Source organism: Hyla sarda, chromosome 7 (assembly GCF_029499605.1).
Source record: "Hyla sarda isolate aHylSar1 chromosome 7, aHylSar1.hap1, whole genome shotgun sequence".
Classification (NCBI taxonomy): domain Eukaryota; kingdom Metazoa; phylum Chordata; class Amphibia; order Anura; family Hylidae; genus Hyla; species Hyla sarda.
Window position 1 is genome coordinate 198703227 of NC_079195.1, and position 26614 is coordinate 198729840.

Genomic DNA, 26614 nt, shown 5'->3' on the forward strand with positions numbered 1-26614 from the left:
TTGGTTTGAATAAATCTATCTTGATCCCTGAGCAGAGTGACATGTAAAAATGGAAAGGAGAATGTGTCAAATGAATATGTGACTTTAATGTTTTTGTTATTATGATTTAATTTAGACATGAAGGTCTCCAATTCAACAGCCATTCCCAGCCAGATCATGAGGAAGTCATCGATGTACCGTACCCAAAAAAGGACACGTTCCATCAAGACGTTCCCATGATCTGACAGGAATAGATCCCTCTCAGACAGCCCCAGGAACAGATTGGCATACGAGCACAAGGCGCCCCCATAGCCCTGGAGCTGCAGGTAGAGGGATCCGTGAAAGGTGAAAAAATTATGTGTTAACACAAATTTGGGTATTTGATACTAAATAATAGACATATCAGGTTTGATGTCACTACTTCTCAGGAAAAACTCTGTTGCAGCCAGTCCATCATTATATCGTATAAACGAATCTATAGATTCCATTTCAATTGCCACCAGTAGTGTGTCTTTCCCAAGATGGAGTCCCTCAATGCGACCCGATAAATCATTTGCATCCCTTACACAGGAGGGAAGGCATTCATCTAATGGTTTTAATTTTTGATCAATAAACCTCGAGATGTTTTCTGTTAGGTTGCCATTACCTGAGATGATCGGTCTTCCAGGTCGTTTAGTGATGTTCTTGTGCACTTTTGGTAGTAAATACAGTGTTGGTATTCTGGGATGTGGTACAGACAAAGCACGATGAAGTTCGGATGAAATGATGAGTTCAGATTCAAGGAATTCTTCCAGGCTATTTTTGTAGGAAATCAATGGATTAAATGTAAATTTTTAATGACATGTATTATCACGTAGCTTTCTACGTGCTTCAGCCTCATACATATCTCTTGGCCACACAACAATATTTCCGCCTTTATCGGCTGGTTTAAATAGGCACTTTTTTTCTTTTAAATCAACTGGGGGCAGAAAGTTAAACATATTTGTAAATTACTTCTATTAAAAAATCGTAATCCTTCCTGTACTTATTAGCTGCTGAATATTACAGAGGAAATTCTTTTCTTTTTGGAATGCTCTCTGATGACATCACGAGCACAGTTCTCTCTGCTGATGTTATTATAATAGTAATAACAATTATTTTTTGTTGCCCTTAGTGGGATTTGAACCCAAGTCCCCAACACTGCAAGGCAGCAGTGCTAACCACTGAGCCACCATGCTGCCCTTAGCATACATCTGCTATGCATGGTTGCTAAAATGGACAGAGATGTCAGCAGAGAGCACTGTGTTCGTGATGTCATCATTGTTCCAAAATTAAAGGAATTTCCTCTGTAGCATTCAGCAGCTAATAAGTACTGGAAGGATTAAGATTTTTAATAGAAGTAATTTACAAATATGTTTAACTTTCTGCCACCAGTTGATTTAAAAGAAAAAAGGTTTTCACCGGAGTACCCCTTTAAAAATAACTCCGTCTAACTGCTTCAGTTTCTCTAAACTTAATCTTTGTTCATCAGTTAAGTTATCATGTGGGACCCGTTTATCAATCTTCTTGAATTCATTATCCACCGTATTAACAAAGATCTCAACAATTGGACAAACTGACAAAGAAGGAAAGTTCTTTAATTTAGGTTTTATACATGTTGGTACCTGGTCATCACGTCATACTTCTTGTTTCATTAATAGTTCATCCAAAGTACGTATGGCTTGTCTTTCAGCTGGTGAAGCGAAAATAACGTAACATTTTCTTTTTTATGATATTACTTCTTGAAAATCAATCAACCAACGAGAAAAAATGTGTAGGTCCTTTAAGGCTGTAAAATGATCAAAGGGAGTAATTGGTGAGAATATCACATCTCTAGCAAGCACCTCTATGTCTGTCTCAGACAGAAGGTATTGCGAAAATTTAATTACCTTGGGCTTTTCATTGCGTGGTGCAGACGTCTTTCGGGGTCCGAATCTCCGCTTGTTATTGTCTCGCTGGAAATTCCTCTTTTGCTTTTGTCTGTTATTGAAATAATCAGGACGATATGATGGTCCACTGTATTCACTGCTTGGTGAGATAGATGAAACCGACATAGCGTGTCTTCGTTGTTGAGGTAAATCATTGGTCATCTTCCTTTGCCATTTATAGACAGTATTTTGTTGAAAGTCATGTATATCTCGTGACAATTTTTTACTTTTTTTCTCGGAAATATCTTTCTCCCTTACCGTATGCTGTTTTTCCATTTTCATTTTGAAGCTCTCCGTTTCCTCAGATGTGACCACATTGTTGAGTTGTGTCTGTACATTAGCGATTTCAGCTTCTACTTCTTCCAAAGATTTTTTATGGAGACCTACAAGAAGTTCCATAATTTGGAGCGATGCTTGAGTACATACCTCAGCCCATCTTGTGGTAAAGGTTTTATCATTCACAGGAAAAGATGGAAACACTTGGATGCGGAGGCCTTTTGGGTTCAATTTCCTCAAAACATAGCTTTCAAAAATACGTTTCACCAGATGCGTAATTTTCTGTGCAATAAAGTGCTCATTAAGTGCTGTAAAGAAGACACATTCCTCTGATCACCATCTCCACCAGGGGTTGCTTCTCCCTTGAAAACATTATCCAGTTGTGAGAGCCAGGTTTGTTCTCTGGTTCTAAAATCCATCGCCAGTTATTGCCCAGACCCACATATAATAATACAGAAAACGAAAATATACAACCAAAGGCAATTAATAAAGTAAATTTGATGTAATGCGTAACTGCAAGTGCTTTTATATTACACTAACTCTACGGCCCATGTGCACACCATTGTATGCAAATGTAACAAGAATAATTTTTATTCTAAAACATATATTTTATTGATATACTGTACATTAAAACACATAGTACAAAATCTCACATAGAGGGGAGAACTCCACTGATTGGAGAAAAAAGGCGTCACACCACATGGTCCATTTAACAACAAATCACATGTATAGTATAAAATGGCTGTTTCCCATATTGCAATATCCCATGTGGAAAATCCCACTATATATAAGGTGCAAACAAAGAAAGAACAAATACATACCAATGCAATGTAACAATACACAGAGGACCACTAGAGAGACGCCACGCCAACGCACATTTCGGGATGTCCTTAGTGCTGGGGGCGGCGTCCTCTCAGCAGTAAGGGCATCTTTACCAGGACCGGCCAATAGAAACCTAATTAAAATTATTCCCATCTGAATAAGTCTGTTTCCATTGATGCATGTAGCTAGGAATGCGCTGATGCCATTGCTTCCGGGACCTGCGTCAACAGCCAGGTCAGGTAAGCGGTCGCATGACCGCATCACATGATTGGCTGTACGTGATACAGACCCGGAAGAGCACCGTCTTGCAGACATGCTCATGTGCACTACAGACTATCAGGTAGGTCTATCTCCAGGTCAGGATCAGTGCAGTGTCAGAGAGTATTCCTCAGCAGCCCTGCCCCCTCCGGAAGGGTGACTGCTGTTGGGATCTCTGACGCTGCACTGACAGTCTGTAGTGTGCATGAGCGGATCTGTGAGACAGCGCTCTTCCAGGTCTGTATCACGTACAGCCGATCATGTGATGCAGTCATGTGAGCGCTCATGTGACCTGGCTAGTGTCGCAGGTTCGGGAAGCAGCGGCGTCCACGCATTCCTAACTACATGCATCAATGGAAACAGACAATCAGGTGGAAATCATTTTAATTAAGTTTCTATTGGCCGGTCCTGGTATAAGATGCCCCTACTGGTGAGAGGACACCACCCACAGGACGAAGGACATCCTGAAACGTGCGTTGAGGTGGCATCTCTCCAGCGGTCCTCTGTATATTGTTACATTGCATTGGTATGAATTTGTTCTTTCTATGTTTGCACCTTACATATAGTGAGATTTTCCACATGGGATGTTACAATATGAGGAACAGCCATTTTATACTATAAATATGATTTGTTGTTATATGGACCATCTGGTGTGACGCCTTTTTTCTCCAATCAGTGGAGTTCTCCCCTCTATGAGAGATATTATACTATGTGTTTTAATGGATATCAATAAAATATATATGTTTTGTAATAAAAAGTTACTCCACCCTCTTTTTTTGTCACATTTGCATACAATGGAGTGCACATGGGCCGTAGATTTAGTATAATATAAAAGCACTTGCAGTTACGCATTACATCAACTTTACTGTATTAATTGCCTTTGGTTGTATACTTAAGTTTTCTGTATTATTATATGTGGGTCTGGGCAATAACTGGCCATGGATTATAGAATCAGAGAATAAACCTGGCTCTCACAACTGGATAATGTTTTCAAGGGAGAAGCAACCACTGGTGGAGATGGTGATCAGAGAAATGTAGCTTCTTTACAGCACTTAATGAGCACTTTATTGCACAGAAAATTATGCATCTGCTGGAACAAATCATTTTTAGAAAGCTATATTTTGAAGAAATTAATCCTGAGAGGTCTCCGCATCCAAGTGTTTCCATCTTTTCCTGTGAACGATGAAACCTTTACCACGATATGGGCTGAGGTATGTACTCAAGCATCGCTCCAATTTATGGAACTTCTTGTAGGTCTCCATAAAAGGACTTAGAAGTAGAAGCTGAAATTGCTAATGTACAAACACAACTGTGGTCACATATGAGGAAACGGAGAGCTTCAAAATGAAAATGGAAAAACAGAATACAGCATGGCAGAAAGATATTTCAGAGAAAAAAGTAAAAAATTGTCACATGATATACATGACTTTCAACAAAATACTGTCTATAAATGGCAAAGGAAGATGATCAATAATTTACCTCAACAACGAAGACTATGTCGGTTTCATTTATCTCACCAAGCAGTGAATACAGTGGACCATCATATCGTCCTAATAATTTCAATAACAGACAAAAGTGAAAGAGGGATTTCTAGCAAGACAATAACAAGCAGAGATTCAAACCCTGAGAGACGTCTGCACCACGTGATGAAAAGCCCAAGGTAATTAATTTTTCTCAATACCATCTGTCTGAGACTGACAAAGAGGTGCTTGCCAAAGGTGTGATATTCTCACCGATTACTCCCTTTGATCATTTTACAGCCTTAAAGGACCTACACATTTTTGCTCGTTCATTGATTTTCAAGAAGTGGTATCATAAAAAAAAAAATTACGATTTTCATTACACCTGCTGAAAGACAAGCCATACGTACTTTGGATGAATTTTTAATGGAACAAGAAGTATGACGTGATGACCCGGTACCAACATGTATAAAACCTAAATCAAAGAACTTTCCTTCTTTGTCAGTTTGTCCAGTTGTTGAGATCTTTGCTAATATGGTGGATAAGGAAATAAAGAAGATTGATAAACGGGTCCCACATGATAACTTAACTGACGAACAAAGATTAAGTTTAGGGAAACTGAAGCAGTTGGAAGGAGTTATTTTTAAACCAGCCGATAAAGGTAGAAATATTGTTGTGTGGCCAAGAGATATGTACGAGGCTGAAGCACGTAGAAAGCTACGTGATAATACATGTTATAAAAAATTTACATTTAACCCATTGATTTCCTACAAAAATATCCTGGAAGAAATCCCTGAATGAGCAGAATCTGAACTCATCATTTCAACTGAACTTCATCGTGCTTTGTCTGTACCACATCCCAGAAGGCCAACACTGTATTTATTACCAAACGTGCACAAGAACATCACTAAACCACCTGGAAGACCGATCACCTCAGGTAATGGCAACCTAACACAAAACATCTCGAGGTTTATTGATCAAAAATGAAAACCATTAGATGAATGCCTTCCCTCCTTTGTGAGGGATACAAATGATTTACTGGGTCGCATTGAGGGACTCCATCTTGGGGAAAACACACTATTGGTGGAAATTGATATGGAATCTTTATATACGGTATGTGTATAGGACATGATGATGAACTGGCTGCAACTGAGTTTTTTTCCTGAGAAGTAGTTACATCAAAAATGATATGTCTATTTTTTTGTGCCAACTACTCAAATTTGTGTTAACGCATAATCTTTTCACCTTTCACGGATCCCTCTACCTGCAGCTCCAGGGCACGGCTATGGGGGCGCCTTGTGCACCCTTGTATGCCAATCTGTTCCTGGAGCTGTCTGAGAGGGATCTATTCCTGTCAGATCATGGGGAACGTGTCCTTTTTTGGGCATGGTACATCAATGACGTCCTCATGATCTGGCAGGGAATGGCCACTGAATTGGAGACCTTCATGTCTAAATAAATCATAATAACAAAAACATTAAAGTCCCATATTCATTTGATACATTCTCCTTTCCATTTTTACATGTCACTCTGCTCAGGGATCAAGAGGGATTTATTCAAACCAATGTTCACCGTAAACCTACAGCCACCAATACTTACCTTCATGCCACATCAGCCCACCCAAAACATGTGATAAATGCAGTCCCTATTGGCCAATACCTGAGTATTCGAAAGATCTGTTTTTCGGACGAAATGTTTGAAGAGCAGGCAAAAATTCTGCAAAGAACATTCAGGGAAAGGAGGTATAGCCAAAGATGCCTGAATAAAGCATATAAACGTGCAAAAGAAACATCAATACACCAACTTCTACAGAGGAAGAATGAAAAAAAACCAGATGACACTGTGAGATATATTTCGGATTATAATGCACATTGGGATGACATCAGAATTGCATTAAAAACATCTTCCCATTCTGAAGACTGACCCTATCCTTCAACACTATGTACCATCCAGACTACAGATGACAGCAAGACGATCAAGAAATTTGAAGGATATCTTGGTAAAAAGTGAGTACACTACTTCTACTACCATTAATGTTTTTGGTTCTGTTGGCCCTAAAAATGGCTGCTTCCCTTGCGGGATATGTGTTGCATATCCCAACATTGAAAGAAGTAGTAATTTTGTGGACTCTACTGGACAAAAAACTTTTGAAATTAGACATCACATAACATGCAATTCTAAAGCAGTTATATATTACGCTTACTGTCCATGTCCGAAGATTTTTATCGGATTAACATCAGAGCCCTAAAAGTCAGAGTATAAGAACGCATGCAAAACATTAGACAAGCTTCCACATGTCTGAACACTGATGAATTAAAACCGATCGCGCAACACTTTTTGACAATGAAGGCCATTGATCGAGTGGATTTGGGGATACATGTACCAAAAGTTCTTGCTCAACATGAAAGTAGATGGATATGGCGGCTTCATATATTACAACCCCATGCACTTAATGAGGTATTACCATTCGCCCCTTTTCTCTGATCATATGACTTTTTTCAGCAGCTTTGCTTTTTATGTTGTTTTTATTGCTTTTAATCTCTAAGTATATTAATGTATTTCTCTGTATTTTTTGTCTCATAGAACCAGACTGTGCCCTTCTCTTGGATTGACAGATTATATCCGGATATTGGAGTGAAAGAGACTTCTCAATAATTTGACCATTATTAACTACAGTATAGGACGGACTGTAACCTGGTGGCTAATTGCACCTGCTTTTTCCCCACCTCTCCCTCTTATCCTTTCCTGCCCCCATTCGCCTTTCCACCTGTGTTTTCTTTCCCCTGTTCCCCTTTTCCTTCCTCCTTCCCCCCCTCTTTTGTCCCCTACCCTCCCCACCCTCCCCCATCTTCCATTTCCTGTGTTTGTTTTCCAACACTATTTATCACAATCCACATAGTTAACAACTTGCACGTATTATATAATGTTGCCCATAATAATCACATAAGTTTTTGTGGTTTTTACTTTTTTTTTTCTTTAAAAAAAAATAAAATAAAAAATATATATATATATATATATATATATATATATATATATATGTATATATATATATATATATATATATATATATATATATATTCGTATAGATCACACATTTGCACCTTATTTAGCACATTTTATACTTGAGTATAACATTTTTTGCATAATAATCTCATGAATTGCAAATTTTTACTTATTTATATTTATTCTTGTATCAGCAAATTTTTTTATTAGGTTGCACTTTATATACACACAATGAATTATATTTATATGTAAACACTATCATATGTACACATATAAAACAATCCAATACAAATATATATAATATATGATGGGTTATGAATATTATTGTGTCTACACAGTGGTCCCTCAACATATGATATTAATTGGTTCCAGGAGAACCATCATATGTTGAAACCATCATATGTCGAGTACATATGTCTATGCAAAAATGGTAATTGGTTCTGGGGCCTCGGAACCATTGTATGTTGAATACATATCTCTATGGGAAACTGCCAATTGGTTCTGGGATGACCATTGTATGTGGAGTGTATGGGGAGTGTTTAACAAACCAGGGTGCCTCCAGCTGTTGCACAACTACAACTCCCAGCATGCATGTACAGCCATTGACTGTCTGGGCATGCTGGGAGTTATAGTTTTGCAACAGCTGGAGGCACACTGATAGGGAAACATTGATGTATGGGGTGCATAGTGTGTATATATATTGTATGTGATGTGTGACATCGCATACAGTACTGTACAGTTCTTTAAATACCTTCAGGGGGGACAGAATGTCCTCCATTACCATCCTGCCGACTACAGCTCTATAGGAAAGGAAGGGGAGGGCAGCCAGCAGCTCATTAAATGCCTGCAGCAAGATGCTGCAGGCTATTGGCTATGGCTGCACTGGGGGGGTGGGGCTTACACGGAGCTCACAGTGGAAGCCTGCGTGAGTTAGCAGGACAGCATCTGAGTAACAGGAGGCAGAACGGGGCACACGGGGCACATTATACAACTATCTGTCAGTTGCTGAAGTTGTCAGCGCTGTCAGATAGCTGTTTGTATGATGGCCCCGACACACAGCAGCATCATATGTCGATGCTGCCTTCAACATACGATGGGCTCTGAGAGGCCATCATATGTTGAAATGATCATATGTCGGGGCCATCATAAGTCGGGGGGTCACTGTATATATATGAAATTCTTACACATGCACATAGTAATCGTTGGTCCATGAATTATTATTAATAATAACATCACCCCAGGTTCACTCAATAATTATATATGCACTTCTTTGTTTTTTTTAAACAAATTGCTATCATGTTATTTTCCATTTAATACTGTGTATGGTCTATCACCAGATCCGGGTGCAGTGTCAGAGAGTATTCCTCAGCAGCCACTGACAGATAGTCTATAGTCCGAATGAGCGGGTCTGCGAGGCAACGCTCTTCCGGGTCTGTTTCGCGTACAGCCGATCATGTGATGCGGTCATGTGACCGCTCACGTGACCTGGCTGGTGACGCAGGTACCGGAAGCAGCAGCGTCCGCGCATTCCTAGCTACATGCGCCAATGGAAACAGACTTAATCAGGTGGGAATCATTTTAATTAGGTTTCTATTGGCCGGTCCTGGTATAAGATGCCCCTACTGCTGAGAGGAAGCCACCCCCAGGGTGAAGGACATCTCGAAACGTGCGTTGGCGTGGCGTCTCTTCAGTGGTCCTCTGTGTATTGTTACATTGCATTGGTATGTATTTGTTCTTTCTATGTTTGCGCCTTATATTTAGTGGGATTTTATACTATACATTAGTGTTGAGCGGCATAGGCCATATTCGAATTCGCGAATATTCGCGAATATATGGACGAATATTCGTCATATATTCGCGAATATTCGCACATTCGTTGTTTTATTTTCGCATGCGTGAATATTCACGTATGCGGAAATTAACATATGTGAAAATTTCGCATATGAGAAAATTGGTATATGTTAATTTTCGCATATGCGAATATTCGCACGCCAGTCTCACACAGTAGTATTACAGCCTTCTTTACACCACACAAGCTGGAAGCAGAGAGGGGTGATCACTGTGATGTGTACTGTGAAGAAAAAAAAAAAATTAAAATAAAAACGAATATTCGTAATTACGAATATATAGCGCTATATTCGCGAAATTCGCGAATTCGCGAATATGCGATATTCGCGAATAATATTCGAATTGCGAATATTCGCGAGCAACACTACTATACATGTGATTTGTTGTTGTATGGACCATCTGGAGTGTCACCTTTTTTCCAGTGGAGTTTTCCCCTCTATGTGAGATTTTATACTATGTCTTTTAATGTTTAATGTTTTATAATAAAAAGTGACTCTGCCCTCTTTTTCTTGTTAAATTAGCCTTTATAGTAATATGAATATTGCATTATTGGTCTGCAGACATCTGCATGACAACCGTCTATGAACGCTGGCTGCAATTCATGTTTGTCTTCCTGCAAATGTAATTTTACAGCAGCTAAAGCAATTTTTAGATCTAACTCAAGAGTATGCTTCGTATTTTCTTTTTTGTTAGTATACTGCAAAAAAAACATAGAAACACCACAGTTAGAACCAACATACAAAAATTTTAAGTACTACAGCGTGCATCTGGTGCCAAGGGGTACTCCGGTGAAAAACTATTTTCTTTTTTTTTAATCAACTGGTGCCAGAAAGTTAAACAGATTTATGAATGAAAAATACAATGTAGCCCGGACCTTCTAGGTGAGTAAAAAATGGATATACAAGGATCGTGCTTCAATAATAATTATCATTTATTTATAAAAATAAAATTTCAACACTTCTCACAGGGCCCTTGTGAGAAGAGCATACATAATAAAAAGGCAACCTAACAAGATATTAGGCAATGGTATTAAAATTAAAATTCTACACTTGGCATAGAGTATAGAATAATAGAATAAAATAGCAAAATAAGAGCTGTACCATACAAATATATTAGAAAATTGCTCTTCTAGATGTTTAGGGTAAATATGTCCCTTTTTTTTGGATACAGTGACAAACAGTCTGTATTGATGGCAATTATTACCGGTCTGTTGATTGTGGCTCAGGCGGTGGATGTTGCTCCCGCAATAGCTAAGTGTCCGTAATGTACAGTCCACTGTGTGGTGCCTCCGATCATAAGCCTGGTCCAGTCGGGTCTAAGCGTGGTGGCAGTCGCTGTCGGATAAGGCGCTGGCAGGCGCCAAAGATCGTGATGGTGTCCGGGGACTGCTGGCGCTGGCGTGCGCTAAAGCTGATATTCCTCACCGCTTCATTAGTTGGAAAGCAGGACCATATACTGGAAGGCTGGAGGTTCACCTCGTGGTGCCGGCGTCTGACGTCAGAGCCGGAATGGTTACAGCAAAGTAGTTGCACCGGGATGACTGTGCCGGAATGGATCCGAACCGCTGGACCGGGTAAACAGCAAAGCGTGAGCACAAATGGTGGTACAGTTCATAGAATGTAACTGGCCATAGAATTTGGGCACAGTTTTGATACTACTATGCCAGTAGATGAAGACTAGACGCGTTTCAGGGTTGTATGGTATAACCCTTTCCTCAGTAGTCATAATGGTTGCCATAGATCATCAGTTATTTTATATGGGCACAAATCCCACCCCTTAACACATTGATAGATAATAATGAAAAGCATGAATGGATTTAATGGATCGGTTCACCTAGAGAGCAATACTAGATATAGAGTAGTGTGTCAATTTTGTTGGAAAATTGTAGCGATGCGTTTTCAAAATAAATGAGTTTTTCTTGTATAGTAAAAGAACATAGTATTGTATAACAAAGTGTTGGAAATAAATAAATGAAGGAATGCAATGAAATTAAAATAAAACAATATAGTGAGACAAAGTGAAATAAAACAGGAAGACATAAATGAAAAATAAAATTAAAAATAAAAATAAAAATGAAAATAAAAATAAAAATAAAAATAAGATAAAAACAGATAAAATAACATGAAAATAAAAATAAAATAGAGATGAAAATGCATATGAAAATGAAAATAAAAATAGAAATAAAAATGAAAATAAAAATAAAAATAAAAATAAAAATAAAAATAATAATAATAAAAGTAAAATAAAAATAAAAATAAAAATAAATTAAGAATAAACTAAGATAAAATAAAATAAAATAAAATAAAATAAAGATAAAAATGAAAGATAAAAAATGAAAACAGAAAATGAATAATTACATATAAAGATAATGATAACCCAAAAATAATAATAATAATAATAGGACGTCATTGTAGATGAATCTATAGGGGATAAGGTCAGCCCATGGGATAACCCCTTGATGACCAAATAGGGGTGTTCCGATGGGCCGAGTAAATCCCCTATAGAAATCCAAAGAGTTCAAAGTTGGAGTTGAGTCCGCCAGGTTCTAATGTTGCGAATTCAAATATTTTCTTACTTTCCGCTTTGGACATTTTCAATAGGAAACTGCCCCCACGCCAATCTTTCTTGATTAGCTGGAGACCGGTGAAGGAGAGGGAGGACATGTCACTATTATGGACTGTGGAAAAATGTGCAGACAGTGGGTGTTTCAGGTTTTTATTTTTAATATTATTAAGATGTTCAGCTATCCTCATTTTGAGGGCCCTTTTGGTTCGGCCAATATATTGCTTCTTACATCCACATTCTATGATGTACAAGACACCTTTTGAATTGCAAGTTATTAGATCTTCAATTTTCCATTACAAAAATTCCAAAAACCAATCTTATCAGAACAAATCCCAACCAAAATACCAACACAACCAACCAACATACAGGGAAGTCTTATTATCCACAGTCCCACCAAAAACCCACATGATATCAGCAGAGATACACTCGGCCCCCCCTCCCCAACAGTTATTAGGAACACCAAACAAAAAAAGAGGCTACGCAGAAGATATCGAGCTCGACCACACAACACAGCCTCCACCAAAAATAGTCAAACCTCATTAGAGAACACATCTATTATAAATTTAAGTAATCACATTTTGACACCAGCACAAGAAAAACTGTTAAATAAAGGTTTAAAATATGCCCCATCACACCCACTAGATAAATTTCAGACATATGTGGGTGTAGAAAAATACATTCGCAATATTTGTTTAAAAAAACACTTTCAGAAAACTCCATTTGAACGTATAACAAGTGAAACAGAATATATCCATACTGAATGTAAACCAAAGTCATGGTTTTACCCGAAACACCTAATGGGGCCTGATATTACCACTTTTAAAAAATTAGTGGAAAATGATCTGAGGGGTATCCAAGATACTAAGTATTATAAAAATAACATCTCTCATAAAGAAAAATTGGCAATAAAAGAACTCCAAACATTGGAAGGTATCACCATTCGCCCCGCTGATAAAGGGGGTGGGGTGGTTATATTAAATACTATTAATTATATACAAGAATGCAATAGACAGTTGGGAGACACAACTGTCTATCAGAAGTTAAAATCAGACCCCACCCATGAATATTCTCAAACATTACAACAATTGTGTAAAGAGGCAGCGGCAGAGGAAATCTTAAATGAAAGGGAACACCTTTTTATACTTGGGACTCCAGATCGAATCCCAGTTTTTTACTGTCTCCCAAAGACACACAAATCATTAATCGACCCCCCGGGGAGACCTATCGTGTCTGGGATAGGTTCGATTACTTCGAACCTGTCCCAGTACGTGGATAGGTTTCTCCAGCCATTTGTTCAAAAAACTCATACGTATTTAAAGGATACCACTCAGATCATAGAAATTTTGGAAAAATTCAAATGGACTAACAAACACATATTAGCCACTTTAGATGTATCATCATTGTACACCATTATTAAACACGATTTAGGAATAGCAGCAGTTACACACTTTCTCCAACAAGGTCATATCAAATCACCTCAGATTAATTTTATCACATCAGCTATTCGTTTTATTTTAACTCACAACTATTTTTATTTTGAAGGGGATTTTTATTTGCAGTTAATTGGTACCGCGATGGGCACCAGGTTTGCGCCAAGTTACGCTAATTTATTTATGGCAAAATGGGAGGAGAGTACCATCTTGCCTCGGCTTGGCGCGGGCCTGGTGCTCTGGAAGCGGTACATTGACGATATCATTTTAATTTGGGAGGGGGATATGGTTGATTTAGAACACTTTATAATTAATTTAAACACTAATGATCACAATCTCCACTTCACATCCACTATCAGTAAAACCAGTATCGAATTTTTAGATATTGTTGTAGGTGCTGATCGGGATAACCTTATATGTAAGACATATTACAAACCAACAGCCAAGAACTGCTTTATAGGCTATACTAGTTGCCATCTTCCTAGATGGTTAACTAATGTCCCAAAAGGACAATATCGGAGGTTAAAAAGAAATTGTACCTCAGACGATCAATTTTTGGAAGAGGCACAACAACTCACCAATCAATTCAAAGAGAAAGATTATCCCGATCAGCTACTCCAACAGTCTCTGGATCATGTGAGAACATTAGATAGGACCACCTTTTTTTCAAAAAGAGAAAAAACCACTAATGCTGATACCTTTGGAGGTAAATTGGTGATTCCTTTCAATAGATCATATAAAAAAATAGAAGGAATAATTAAAAAACATTGGTATCTATTACAACAAGACCGAGAGGTGGGCCCATTACTACCGTCACGTCCCCCAATAGTATACACCCGAGCCCCAAATTTAGGCTTGACTATAGCTCCATCCATAAAACCACCCCCAAAAAAACTAAACAACTCCTGGCTAACCACCAAAGGATTTATTAGGTGTGGAACATGTGCCAACTGTACAAAAATAAAGGGCCCCAAAAAAGTTGTAGAAATATGTTCTCAAACCAACACTTTTAAATGGAAAATTGAAGATCTAATAACTTGCAATTCAAAAGGTGTCTTGTACATCATAGAATGTGGATGTAAGAAGCAATATATTGGCCGAACCAAAAGGGCCCTCAAAATGAGGATAGCTGAACATCTTAATAATATTAAAAATAAAAACCTGAAACACCCACTGTCTGCACATTTTTCCACAGTCCATAATAGTGACATGTCCTCCCTCTCCTTCACCGGTCTCCAGCTAATCAAGAAAGATTGGCGTGGGGGCAGTTTCCTATTGAAAATGTCCAAAGCGGAAAGTAAGAAAATATTTGAATTCGCAACATTAGAACCTGGCGGACTCAACTCCAACTTTGAACTCTTTGGATTTCTATAGGGGATTTACTCGGCCCATCGGAACACCCCTATTTGGTCATCAAGGGGTTATCCCATGGGCTGACCTTATCCCCTATAGATTCATCTACAATGACGTCCTATTATTATTATTATTTTTGGGTTATCATTATCTTTATATGTAATTATTCATTTTCTGTTTTCATTTTTTATCTTTCATTTTTATCTTTATTTTATTTTATTTTATTTTATCTTAGTTTATTCTTAATTTATTTTTATTTTTATTTTTATTTTTATTTTACTTTTATTATTATTATTTTTATTTTTATTTTTATTTTCATTTTTATTTCTATTTTTATTTTCATTTTCATATGCATTTTCATCTCTATTTTATTTTTATTTTCATGTTATTTTATCTGTTTTTATCTTATTTTTATTTTTATTTTTATTTTTATTTTCATTTTTATTTTTATTTTTATTTTTAATTTAATTTTTCATTTATGTCTTCCTGTTTTATTTCACTTTGTCTCACTATATTGTTTTATTTTAATTTCATTGCATTCCTTCATTTATTTATTTCCAACACTTTGTTATACAATACTATGTTCTTTTACTATACAAGAAAAACTCATTTATTTTGAAAACGCATCGCTACAATTTTCCAACAAAATTGACACACTACTCTATATCTAGTATTGCTCTCTAGGTGAACCGATCCATTAAATCCATTCATGCTTTTCATTATTATCTATCAATGTGTTAAGGGGTGGGATTTGTGCCCATATAAAATAACTGATGATCTATGGCAACCATTATGACTACTGAGGAAAGGGTTATACCATACAACCCTGAAACGCGTCTAGTCTTCATCTACTGGCATAGTAGTATCAAAACTGTGCCCAAATTCTATGGCCAGTTACATTCTATGAACTGTACCACCATTTGTGCTCACGCTTTGCTGTTTACCCGGTCCAGCGGTTCGGATCCATTCCGGCACAGTCATCCCGGTGCAACTACTTTGCTGTAACCATTCCGGCTCTGACGTCAGACGCCGGCACCACGAGGTGAACCTCCAGCCTTCCAGTATATGGTCCTGCTTTCCAACTAATGAAGCGGTGAGGAATATCAGCTTTAACGCACGCCAGCGCCAGCAGTCCCCGGACACCATCACGATCTTTGGCGCCTGCCAGCGCCTTATCCGACAGCGACTGCCACCACGCTTAGACCCGACTGGACCAGGCTTATGATCGGAGGCACCACACAGTGGACTGTACATTACGGACACTTAGCTATTGCGGGAGCAACATCCACCGCCTGAGCCACAATCAACAGACCGGTAATAATTGCCATCAATACAGACTGTTTGTCACTGTATCCAAAAAAAAGGGACATATTTACCCTAAACATCTAGAAGAGCAATTTTCTAATATATTTGTATGGTACAGCTCTTATTTTGCTATTTTATTCTATTATTCTATACTCTATGCCAAGTGTAGAATTTTAATTTTAATACCATTGCCTAATATCTTGTTAGGTTGCCTTTTTATTATGTATGCTCTTCTCACAAGGGCCCTGTGAGAAGTGTTGAAATTTTATTTTTATAAATAAATGATAATTATTATTGAAGCACGATCCTTGTATATCCATTTTTTACTCACCTAGAAGGTCCGGGCTACATTGTATTTTTCTGGTTTCCCTTTTTAGCAATTAAGGTATAGTTGCTTGCCCTGTTTGACCTCGGTGCGTAATAGTTGTGAGCTGCACACATCCACATTTCTTTTTCCTAGATTTATGAATGACTTCTATTTAAAAATCTTACCCTTCCAGTACTTATCAGCTGCTGTATACTACAGAGGAAGTTATTTTCTTTTTTGGATTTCTTTTCTGTCTGACCACAGTGCTCTCTGCTGACACCTGTCCATATCTGGAACTGTCCAGAGCAGGAACAAATCCCCATTACAAACCTCTCCTGCTCTGGACAGTTCCTGACTTGGACAGAGGTGTCAGCAGAGAGCACGGTGGTCAGACTGGAAAGAACAATACAACTTCCTCTGGAACATACAGCAGCTGATAAGTACTGGAAGGATTAAGATTTTTTAAATAGAAGTTATTTACAAATCTATTTAACTTTCTGGCACCAGTTGATTAAAAAAAATGTTTTCCACAGGAGTACCCCTTTAATGGTTGGTTTTCACCTGATGAGGTAATGGAAAGTTTGCACTGGATGGCTTCCAAGATAACAATATGGATGGAGGCTGCCCAGTGTTAAGGAACTATAGAGGGCTTAATAGTTCTGCATTCTGACAGATTACAAGATAACAGATGACTGCAGTGTTTTCCAACCAGTATGCCTCCAGCTGTTGCAAAACTACAATTCCCAGCAAGCCCATGGTGAAAACTGTGCACCTACACCAGTTTCTAAGGCATGTCAGGTCTGGTGTAGAATTGCACCTAAATAAGCGTAGTTGCGCCAAAATATGCAACAAACTGAAAAGTCGCAAAACATAAATTTCTGACCATTGTATGATTTCAGCTAAAATCACAACTCCCAACGTCACTTTGAAAAAAATGTCCCCCTTAATTTGTCGCAAAACTTTGTCTCTTAAAACAACTGCACCAAAAAAATAGACAAACTACAGCCAAAATAATGGAGTACAAAGTTTTATACATACCATATTGACCATAGTTATTACTATGAATAACACTGAACCCTTTGCAGTTCCAGAATTGCTTTAGGTAAACTGTATATGGTGTTATGCCTATAGGGGTGATGCAGGACACTTATTTTCTGTGTCCTGCAGCGCCCCCTGCAGTGCCGCACTAGGAATAACAACAGTGTGTCAGATTTATCTGGAAAGTTCGATGTTTTGCCGATGCACCTTATTGCCAATGTTTCTATGCTCACCTGTAAGCGTGGCTCTTGTGGTCTGCCCGACATTCCGTGGTACCCTCAGTTCATGGTACTGATCTCCGGCTAAGGTGCTGAATACCACAAGGTAACCCTCGCCCTCAGCATCGCTGTTATCCCACTCCAGTTCTAAAGTTGATGATGCACGAGAGGTAACACGTAGGTTTTTGGGAGCGTCAAGCTCTGTGGAAGAAAAAAAATTGGTAACTATGGAGTATACTATATATCGTTTTATGGGGAGGTTATGCTTATAGATTCTTAGAAACCTACAAGGGCATGGAAATGCCTCGACTTATTCTCGCTACTATTCTGTAATATTACAATAAAGAATAATGGTAAGAGCCTGTGCAGGCTGGCGCGTAACTAATTGGGGTGCAGAGGTAGCAGTCGCATCAGGGCCCTGGTGCCTTAGAGGACCCCCAAAGCACATCTGCCCCATAAGAGACCAGTATTATAATTGGGTCATGGGGTCCTGTTGCAGATTTAGCATTGGGGCCCAAAAGCTACAAGTTACTCCTTCACATAAAGGTGTGTGTGTGGTGCTAAAAACACACTCACTGGATGGTGTTGTGCATAGAGTACAATGCCCTAGATTCAGGTTTTTAAAGTTAACTTGCTGCCAAACTGGTAAGTGGTTGCTGCATGCAGCCCACTACAGGTTGGACAGGTCATTGACCAATCAGAAAATCACTATGTACTTACTTCATAAGAAAAATGGACGCCAGTGATGGAGCAATCCCCATATAGACACAGTTAAGCTAAATACATTTTCTATAACGCATTTCGACTCTGATGGGGGGCCCTTCATCGGGTGACTGTATTGACAAAGGGTCCCAAAAATGCGTTGTTTCTGTGCTATTACCTGCAAAAAAGAAAATTTGATCCGGCACTGCTAAAAGCAAGACTGTTCATTAGAATCCATTAAAACATGTACAATGTACAATACATCGCACCGCTGTGCTGCAAAGCAATCAGACAAGTTGGACGCTTTTCGAGTGATGCGCTCTCTTGGTCACTAGTGGTCAAGAGCACACATGCTCTTGAAACACGTCTGACTTGTCTGATTGCTTTGCAGCACAGCGGTGTGATGTCTTGTACATTGTTCATGTTTTAATGGATTCCTTTTAGTAGTGCTGGATCTGAGGCAAGAATCCGAGCACACGAATGAAGAGGTGAGCTGAAAATTGCCTTTTCTTATGACACTCTTGTTGCCTTTTTTTTATTTTTTATTCTATGGCTGCATTAGAGCCAATGTCCATGTGAGGCATTTTTCTGGTAGGGCTGTTTATTGGGGAGCACTTTGCTGGCGGTAGCATTCTGATAGCACAATTGATGGAGGCAGTTTAGCTTTGGTATGAACCTAACCAGTCATTTTTAGCAGTGTTTATGCTACGTTCAAACCAGCACTTAACTTTCCTGTCCTGCCCTGTAAGCTGCATGCCAGACATCAATGATGCCTGAAGGACCCTACTGACTTAAATGGGGTTAAATGTTTGCTTGTTTTTTTTGTTTTTTTTTATCATGGTGTAGGTCAGTTTACAGTTTGGTAATTGGGACCCAAATTTAGCCTTACGCAGAAAGAAAAATTCAGTTGCAACTTAAGTCAAGTATGGATTAAGACCAATAGAAATAAACAAGAAAATACACAAGAGAAAACTAATAATAATAAAAATAATAATCATTATAATAAAAAATGTTAAAGAAGCTTTATAGCACTTCGTCTGTCAGTTGTCCTTGTTGCATACCTCAATGGTTTTATGCATCAGATTATACCAGTAATAATGATTATCATCATAATAATAGTAATCGTGAACGTGTGCAAGAGAACGGTTCGCAAATTTTTAAGAGGAAATTCGAGGCGGCTAATGACTATATCAATGGCTGTAGGAGCATCGGTGTACGGTCTGTATAGAGCAGGTGATTCATTTGCAAGATTTTCAGGGAAATAATCTAAGCGTGGTTCTCTTGTAATGGGGCCTCGAGCAGATGTCAAGTCTGGAAAGGATTGGGCAATTTCTCCTTTATTTTTCAATAATTGACGCTTCTTAGGTTCCACCTAATATGTATGCTACCATAACTGGCATTGACAATAGATTACGGCACATAATATTTGCAACTGTACACATAACATACAGGCAGAAAATTGTGAAGGCTTATCATGTGGCTTATTTATTGACCCCAATGATATTAGGTATGGTACATAGTGAGTATTTTGAGCGGTTGGCAAACAACTTCAAGCATGGCGTGACAGGTGATGGCCCCAACAGATGCCTCAGCCATTGGTAAAATATTGTATTACATGATGTTCATTACTGACTAGATACAATGGATCTAATTTCTGCATGGAAATGGATAAAAAAAAGTGAGAGGTGACTTATTTTTCCACAACACACAAACTTAGAAATCTGAGGAAACATCTACACCAGTGATCTCTAGCCTGGGGTACAAATACACACAGGGGTACTAAGCAGTTCTTCAGGGGGTACTTTAAAAAAATTATAATGGCAGCCACAGCCACTGGTCACTGCTTCTAAAGTGGCCAGGACCACTTTGAAAGAAACAAGCTATGGCTGTTGGTAGGATGATGTCACTGCACCGAGGGGCAGAGAAGGACAGCAGAGGAGAAACACGGCTACCGGGTTTCTGTGGCAGTAACTACCATCAGCTTAGGTGTTCTCTTGCGGACCAGGGACCTTCTGCTATGAGCCATAGCAGTAGGTCCCCAGACCCGAGGAGCAGCGGAACACCAAAGCAGGGCAGTATGGGGGCCTACAGCTATATGTGGGTGCATTTTTGGGACCCACAGGTATATTTGGGGGCACAGTTGGCCTAACTACTATATGGTGACACACAGTGGGCACTATTACTATATGGGGCAATACACATGAGAAGTTTGTAAAGAAGTGGGTATTGTATTGGAGAATGGAGCCTAAAATGTTTGTTTGGCTGATTCTGTGGAGACAAGTCTTGGCCAGGAGAAACTTTAATGCCGGTCTAGGGCAGACAGTGAAGAAAAGGAAAACAACTCTGATCAGAGAAGATGTAACCTGTGAATAGGGGGGCTGGGGAGACGGAGAGGAGCAGAGGGTCTAGGGAGAGTATATGAAGTAAAGAAAATGTAGAGAAAAGAAAATAGAATATGAATTATTCTATATTCATTACAAAAATGTCTCTAATATGGGGGTAACATTTTTTGGGAATGAGCTGTTAAGGGGTACTCTGGCAAAAAAAGGTTGGGAACCACTGATCTACACTATGAAGACAAGTTGTAGTTTTGTGACAACTGGAGGTCCACAGTTTAGAGACTTAGGATGTAGACTATGGTCTGGATTCTCAGGAAAGATAATGGCAGTTTTCCAAAGGGAAAGCAACACAGATTTCATTGTGGACAACTTAGTGGGGGAACCTGCTCTTGACGTCCACGTGCTGTAATTATAGGACACATGGTAAGAGGTTGTATCCATTAGGTATCTCCTCTAATGGAAGAGGACAACTGAAGGACTCACATTTCTAGGTGTTATTTTGGGGAAAAATTTGCTGCTTTCGAGCTGTGATCACACTTGTGCTGGCATGCTGGAAGTTGGAGGTCCACTATTCAGAGACCTAAGATGTAGACGATGGCCTGGATTCTAAGGAAAAACAATGCAAATTTAATTGTGGAAAACTTAGTTGGTGGGGACCTGTCTTTGATGTCTACATGCTTTAATAATAGGTCACATGGTTAGAGGTTGTCTCCATCCAGTATCTCCTCTAACGGAAGAGGTCAACTCAAGGACTCACATTTCTAAGTGTTATTTTGTGAAAAACTTCCCTAATTTCGAGTGGCGATCACACTTGTCCTTTAAAAACCCTTGTACATTTAATTAATTGTGTTTGAAATATGTTCTGTGGATTTTAGTTACAGAAATCAAAACCGAGACAACTGTGATGAGTGATTTAAAGCTCAGTGGGTTGCAAAAAAACCCCGCTATGATATAAAGCCCTTTGCCAAACGCCAAGGAGATGAGCTTAAAATAAGTACATAGAAAAGTTTGTATTGTTTCCCAACTTGGTAACCTAAAAACACAGAGGGCAGATAACATTTTAGAAGCTTACAGCCTCTTAGAGCTAAGCGGAAAAAACATGGCAGTGATTACATTGCGTATCAGAAGGCTCAGGTCTTAGCCTGACTTATGGGGAAATATATTAGTTTGTTGGAAAAGAAATTACTATATACTGTGTTTACTGTATATATATATATATATATATATATATATATATTTATATATATATATATACCTCCAAAAAAGAAAAGCTGCACTCCAATGGCAAAAAAAGTGTGTATTTATTCACCCATCAAGTCAATGCGACGTGTCAGCCTCACAATGAAGCCATTTCTCAAGTCATTGTGAGGCTGAAACGTCGCATTGTATTGATGGGTGAATAAATACACCTTTTTTTTGCCATTGGAGTGCCGCTTTTCTTTTTTGGAGGTGTTTGAAGAAGGGTTTGGAGTTTGAACCTGTGAAAGCTGAGCACCCGATTTGGACTTTAAGTCCTATTTTACAGTGTCGGTTCCCTTATTCATATATATATATATATATATATATATATATATATAGCCAAAAGTATATGGAACTTTATAACAGCCGTCGACTACAGGGATCCCTCAACTTACAATGGCCTCAACATACAACAATTGAAACATACAATGGTCTTTTCTGGATCATTGTAACTTGAAACCAGACTCAACATTTAATGCTACGGACAGTCCAGATCTGTGAAACATGTGAAAGGCTCAAAGAACTGACCAATTAGAATTGGCATTCACTGGTAAAACCCCTGTATTACTGAAGTGCATGAACTGAATTACTGTCTGGTAGCGCCTCCCTACAGTACAGGGAGGTAATACATGTTCTGTACTACTCTTTACCTGTACCAGGGTTAGCTGCTCCTTTTTTACACCAGGTGAGGGCGGCTCTATTTTACTTTTTTAGGACATTGCGTGTACTGTACAGGACCCTGAAGAAGCTCCTGTCCTCTACATAGACAGTGATTACAGCTCCCAGCAGATCTTTCTTACTTTCATATGTAAGGACATGCTTTATCTATATTAGTTATCTAATTATTTTTATTTAATCCTCACTTTTTCCTATTTTTGAATGACATTTTGGAGTCTTCAGAATCATTACCAGGTTTCCATAGAGTTATGGTTCCAACATACAATGGTCGTCCTGGAACCAATTAATATTGTAACTTGAGGGACCACTGTATACTGGCGACACATCATGCTGTTGGCACCGTGTTGAATTAACACTGCATGTCTAGATGCCAATCGCAGAGTGATTCCCTGGTTGTCTAGCAGCACCTCCGAACTACAATACTGTACAGGAAGTACTGTAAGGTGTGAAGGCACTAGTGTGATGGCTTCATATAACAGCTTGAAGGCATCTGTAGAGATATGTCAAACATTCTGCCCCTCCAGAAGCTCTGTCACCACATTGTTTACACCCTATACTGTACTGTAAACATTGTGGTTCCTCAAAGAGGTTGGTGAAGATTTGCAAACAGTATAACAGAGCTGCCGGCTAGGGTGAACTCACGTAGTTCACATTAAATGGCCAAGTGTCTTGGCCATTTAAACAAAACTATTGTCACAGAGACATTTAAAAGTCTAAGTGTTCGCGCCCCACCGTATTCAAGCGATCTGCAGCCAGTTGCTGGAGAAGACACCAAAGACTTACTAAGGAGTTCATCTCCTTCAGCTGGATGAAGATGGCTGCAAGGCAGGGAGTGAAGCTCAAAACTTATGACATGTCTCTTGATGGGTGAGCTCTTCTCTCTTCGACATGCCATATAATCCCATTTGGGCCTCTTTTTGTACCTATAACAGCCTCACACAATTTCACTTTTAAGAATTTGTGACCCATCAGCCTAGGACTTGAAGAGCATTTGTCTGGCACTGATTTTGGATGAGAAGGTCTATCTCACAAGAGAGCATTTATCCTAAAAGTCTTTGAAGGGGTTCATGTCATGACTATGTGCAGATCTCTTGGGTTCCTTCATACCAAACGTGTCAAATCATGTCTCGGATCTATGGTTCTTTCTTTGTACACGGGAGCACAGTCATGCTGGGACAGGGTACTTAGCCTACATCAGGAGGTCAAGTTCTCTGGGCATCCACTGATAAATAGTGAAATATGATTCATGACTGCAGAGAATTTCCCCTCCAGAGTCCAGTGGCAGCATCCTGTAAACCACTCCAGCTGGCGCTTAGCGTTGTATATGATGAGCTTTGGCTTGTGTGTAGATGTGTGTGTGGAAATACATTTTATGACATTGATGTAATTCCAGAGGCAGTTTGGAACTGAGTAAAGCAACAAGGGACAAAGGACTTTCATGTTCTACATGCTTTAGCACTTGCCAGCCCCACTCTGAGAATTTGTAAGTTCACGGCTTTACTGCTGTGTGGCTGGGCTGTCATTACTAGATACTTCAACTTCACAATAACAGTACTGGGATAGATCAAGCAGATCGGCAATATAACAAATTGACTAGGACAATGCCAAATTTAAAGCTGACCATACACAGTAGATATGTAGCCAAACTCACTGATTTTAGGTGACTGGTTTACCATATATGTAAGGTGGCCTCCAAACTGTCCCCCAACAGAACTGGTGCCAAAAAGTTCTACCGATGTGCAAACAAGCAGGGCTTTGTGCACTAAGGACAAGCAGGGCTCTGTACACTGAGGAGAAGCAGGGCTCTGTACACTGAGGACAAGCAGGGCTCTGTACACTGAGGACAAGCAGAACTCTGTACACTGAGGACAAGCAGGGCTCTGTACACTGAGGACAAGCTGGGCTCTGTGCACTGAGGAGAAGCAGGGCTCTTTCCACTGAGGAGAAGCAGGGCTCTTTCCACTGAGGAGAAGCAGGGCTCTGTCCACTGAGGAGAAGCAGGGCTCTGTCCACTGAGGAGAAGCAGGGCTCTGTCCACTGAGGAGAAGCAGGGCGCTGTCCACTGAGGACAAGCAGGGCTCTGTCCACTGAGGACAAGCAGGGCTCTGTCCACTGAGGACAAGCAGGGCTCTGTCCACTGAGGACAAGCAGGGCTCTGTCCACTGAGGACAAGCAGGGCTCTGTCCACTGAGGACAAGCAGGGCTCTGTCCACTGAGGACAAGCAGGGCTCTGTCCACTGAGGACAAGCAGGGCTCTGTCCACTCAGGACAAGCAGGGCTCTGTCCACTGAGGACAAGCAGAGCTCTGTCCACTGAGGACAAGCAGGGCTCTGTCCACTGAGGAGAAGCAGGGCTCTGTCCACTGAGGACAAGCAGGGTTCTGTCCACTGAGGACAAGCAGGGCTCTGTCCACTGAGGACAAGCAGGGCTCTGTCCACTGAGGACAAGCAGGGCTCTGTGCACTGAGGACAAATGGGGCTCTGTGCACTGAGGACAAGCAGGGCTCTGTACACTGAGGACAAGCAGGGCTCTGTACACTGAGGACAAACAGGGCTCTGTACACTAAGGACAAGCAGGGCTCTGTACACTGAGGACAAACAGGGCTCTGTGCACTGAGGCTCTGTGACATGCCCCGGGTCACACAGCAGGATGATTGACAAGCCAGGAGCCTGCACAAAGCTCTGCTTGTCCCACCCACACTTCCTGTATTCTGTCTTCGTACAGAGACAGTATATATTACAGATATACATATAATGTTACTGTCTACATTATATAAAAAGTTTTTGCAAACAACATGTACACTTTAAAGATCTTATGCCTTCCAGTACTTATCAGCTGCTGTAAACTACAGAAGAAGTTGTGTAGTTCATTCCAGTCTGACCACAGTGCTCTGCTGCCACCTCTGTCGGTGTCAGGAATTTTCAGGTGCAAGATAGGTTTGCTATGGGGATTTAATCCTGCTCTGGACAGTTCCTGACATGGACAGAGGTGTCAGCAGAGAGCACTGTGGTCAGACTGGAAATAACTACACAACTTTCTCTGTGGTATACAGCAGCTCATAAGTACTGGAAGGATTACGTTTTTTTAAATAGAAGTGATTTACAAATATGTATAACTTTTTGGCACCAGTTGGTTTGAACTTATTTTTATTTTTTTTCCAACCGGAGTACCCCTTTTAAACTACTACAATTATTTGTCTAAGGTGACTGCATGGCTGTCTGGTTGATTTTATGCAACTGTTTGCATGAGGTATGGCTGAAACATCTACATTTTGAGTTTTATCTTGATTTGACTGTGTTAATAAATGCTCTACAGGGGCAAATTGTACATTTCTATGACCTTCCAAAAATTCTGAATGTATGCTTGCATAATACCTCTAGGTCTCAGTGGTGAGATTTGATATAAATTGTACCCTCATTATGATCTGATTCTAGTATATTCTGAGCTATATCCACAATTACTCGGACTGAATACACCCCCTTATGATAATTCCATGTGTGTCGAAATTTGTCATTCTGGTCTGTCACAAATATGCCGCAACAAATGTGCAATTTGTTGCAGATTTATTGTGGGTGTCACTACAAGATGCAGAAATCAATCACAAATCCATGACCTAACGACCAACTCCTTTTTCTAGAAATCATAGCTTATAAAATAGACCACTAGGTGTCCCCATACCATCCAGAACATAATCCTGTCTGGCTATAGCATCATCCTTGTCCCTGCTGAAGCACAGGCAGGAACAAAGTCCAGGAAGTGAGGGCGGGACTAGCACTGCTCTGTACTCCTGTCCTGTCTATCAGACTGCAGAATTAAAACAGAAAGTAGGGGGGTTGCAAAGCAGCATG

The 26614-nt window shown here is 39.6% G+C and overlaps 1 protein-coding gene across 4 annotated transcripts in view; it reads right to left on the minus strand.

The window, feature by feature from the left end:
• The window catches only part of LOC130283012 (tenascin-R-like), a 551407-nt gene that overhangs the window by 127929 nt on the left and 396864 nt on the right, over positions 1-26614 (minus strand). For all 4 annotated transcript variants that reach the window (XM_056532112.1, XM_056532113.1, XM_056532114.1 and 1 more), the window contains exon 8: positions 17824-18009. In XM_056532112.1, coding sequence (XP_056388087.1) covers positions 17824-18009 — 186 coding nt within the window. The remainder of the gene's footprint in view (positions 1-17823; positions 18010-26614) is intronic.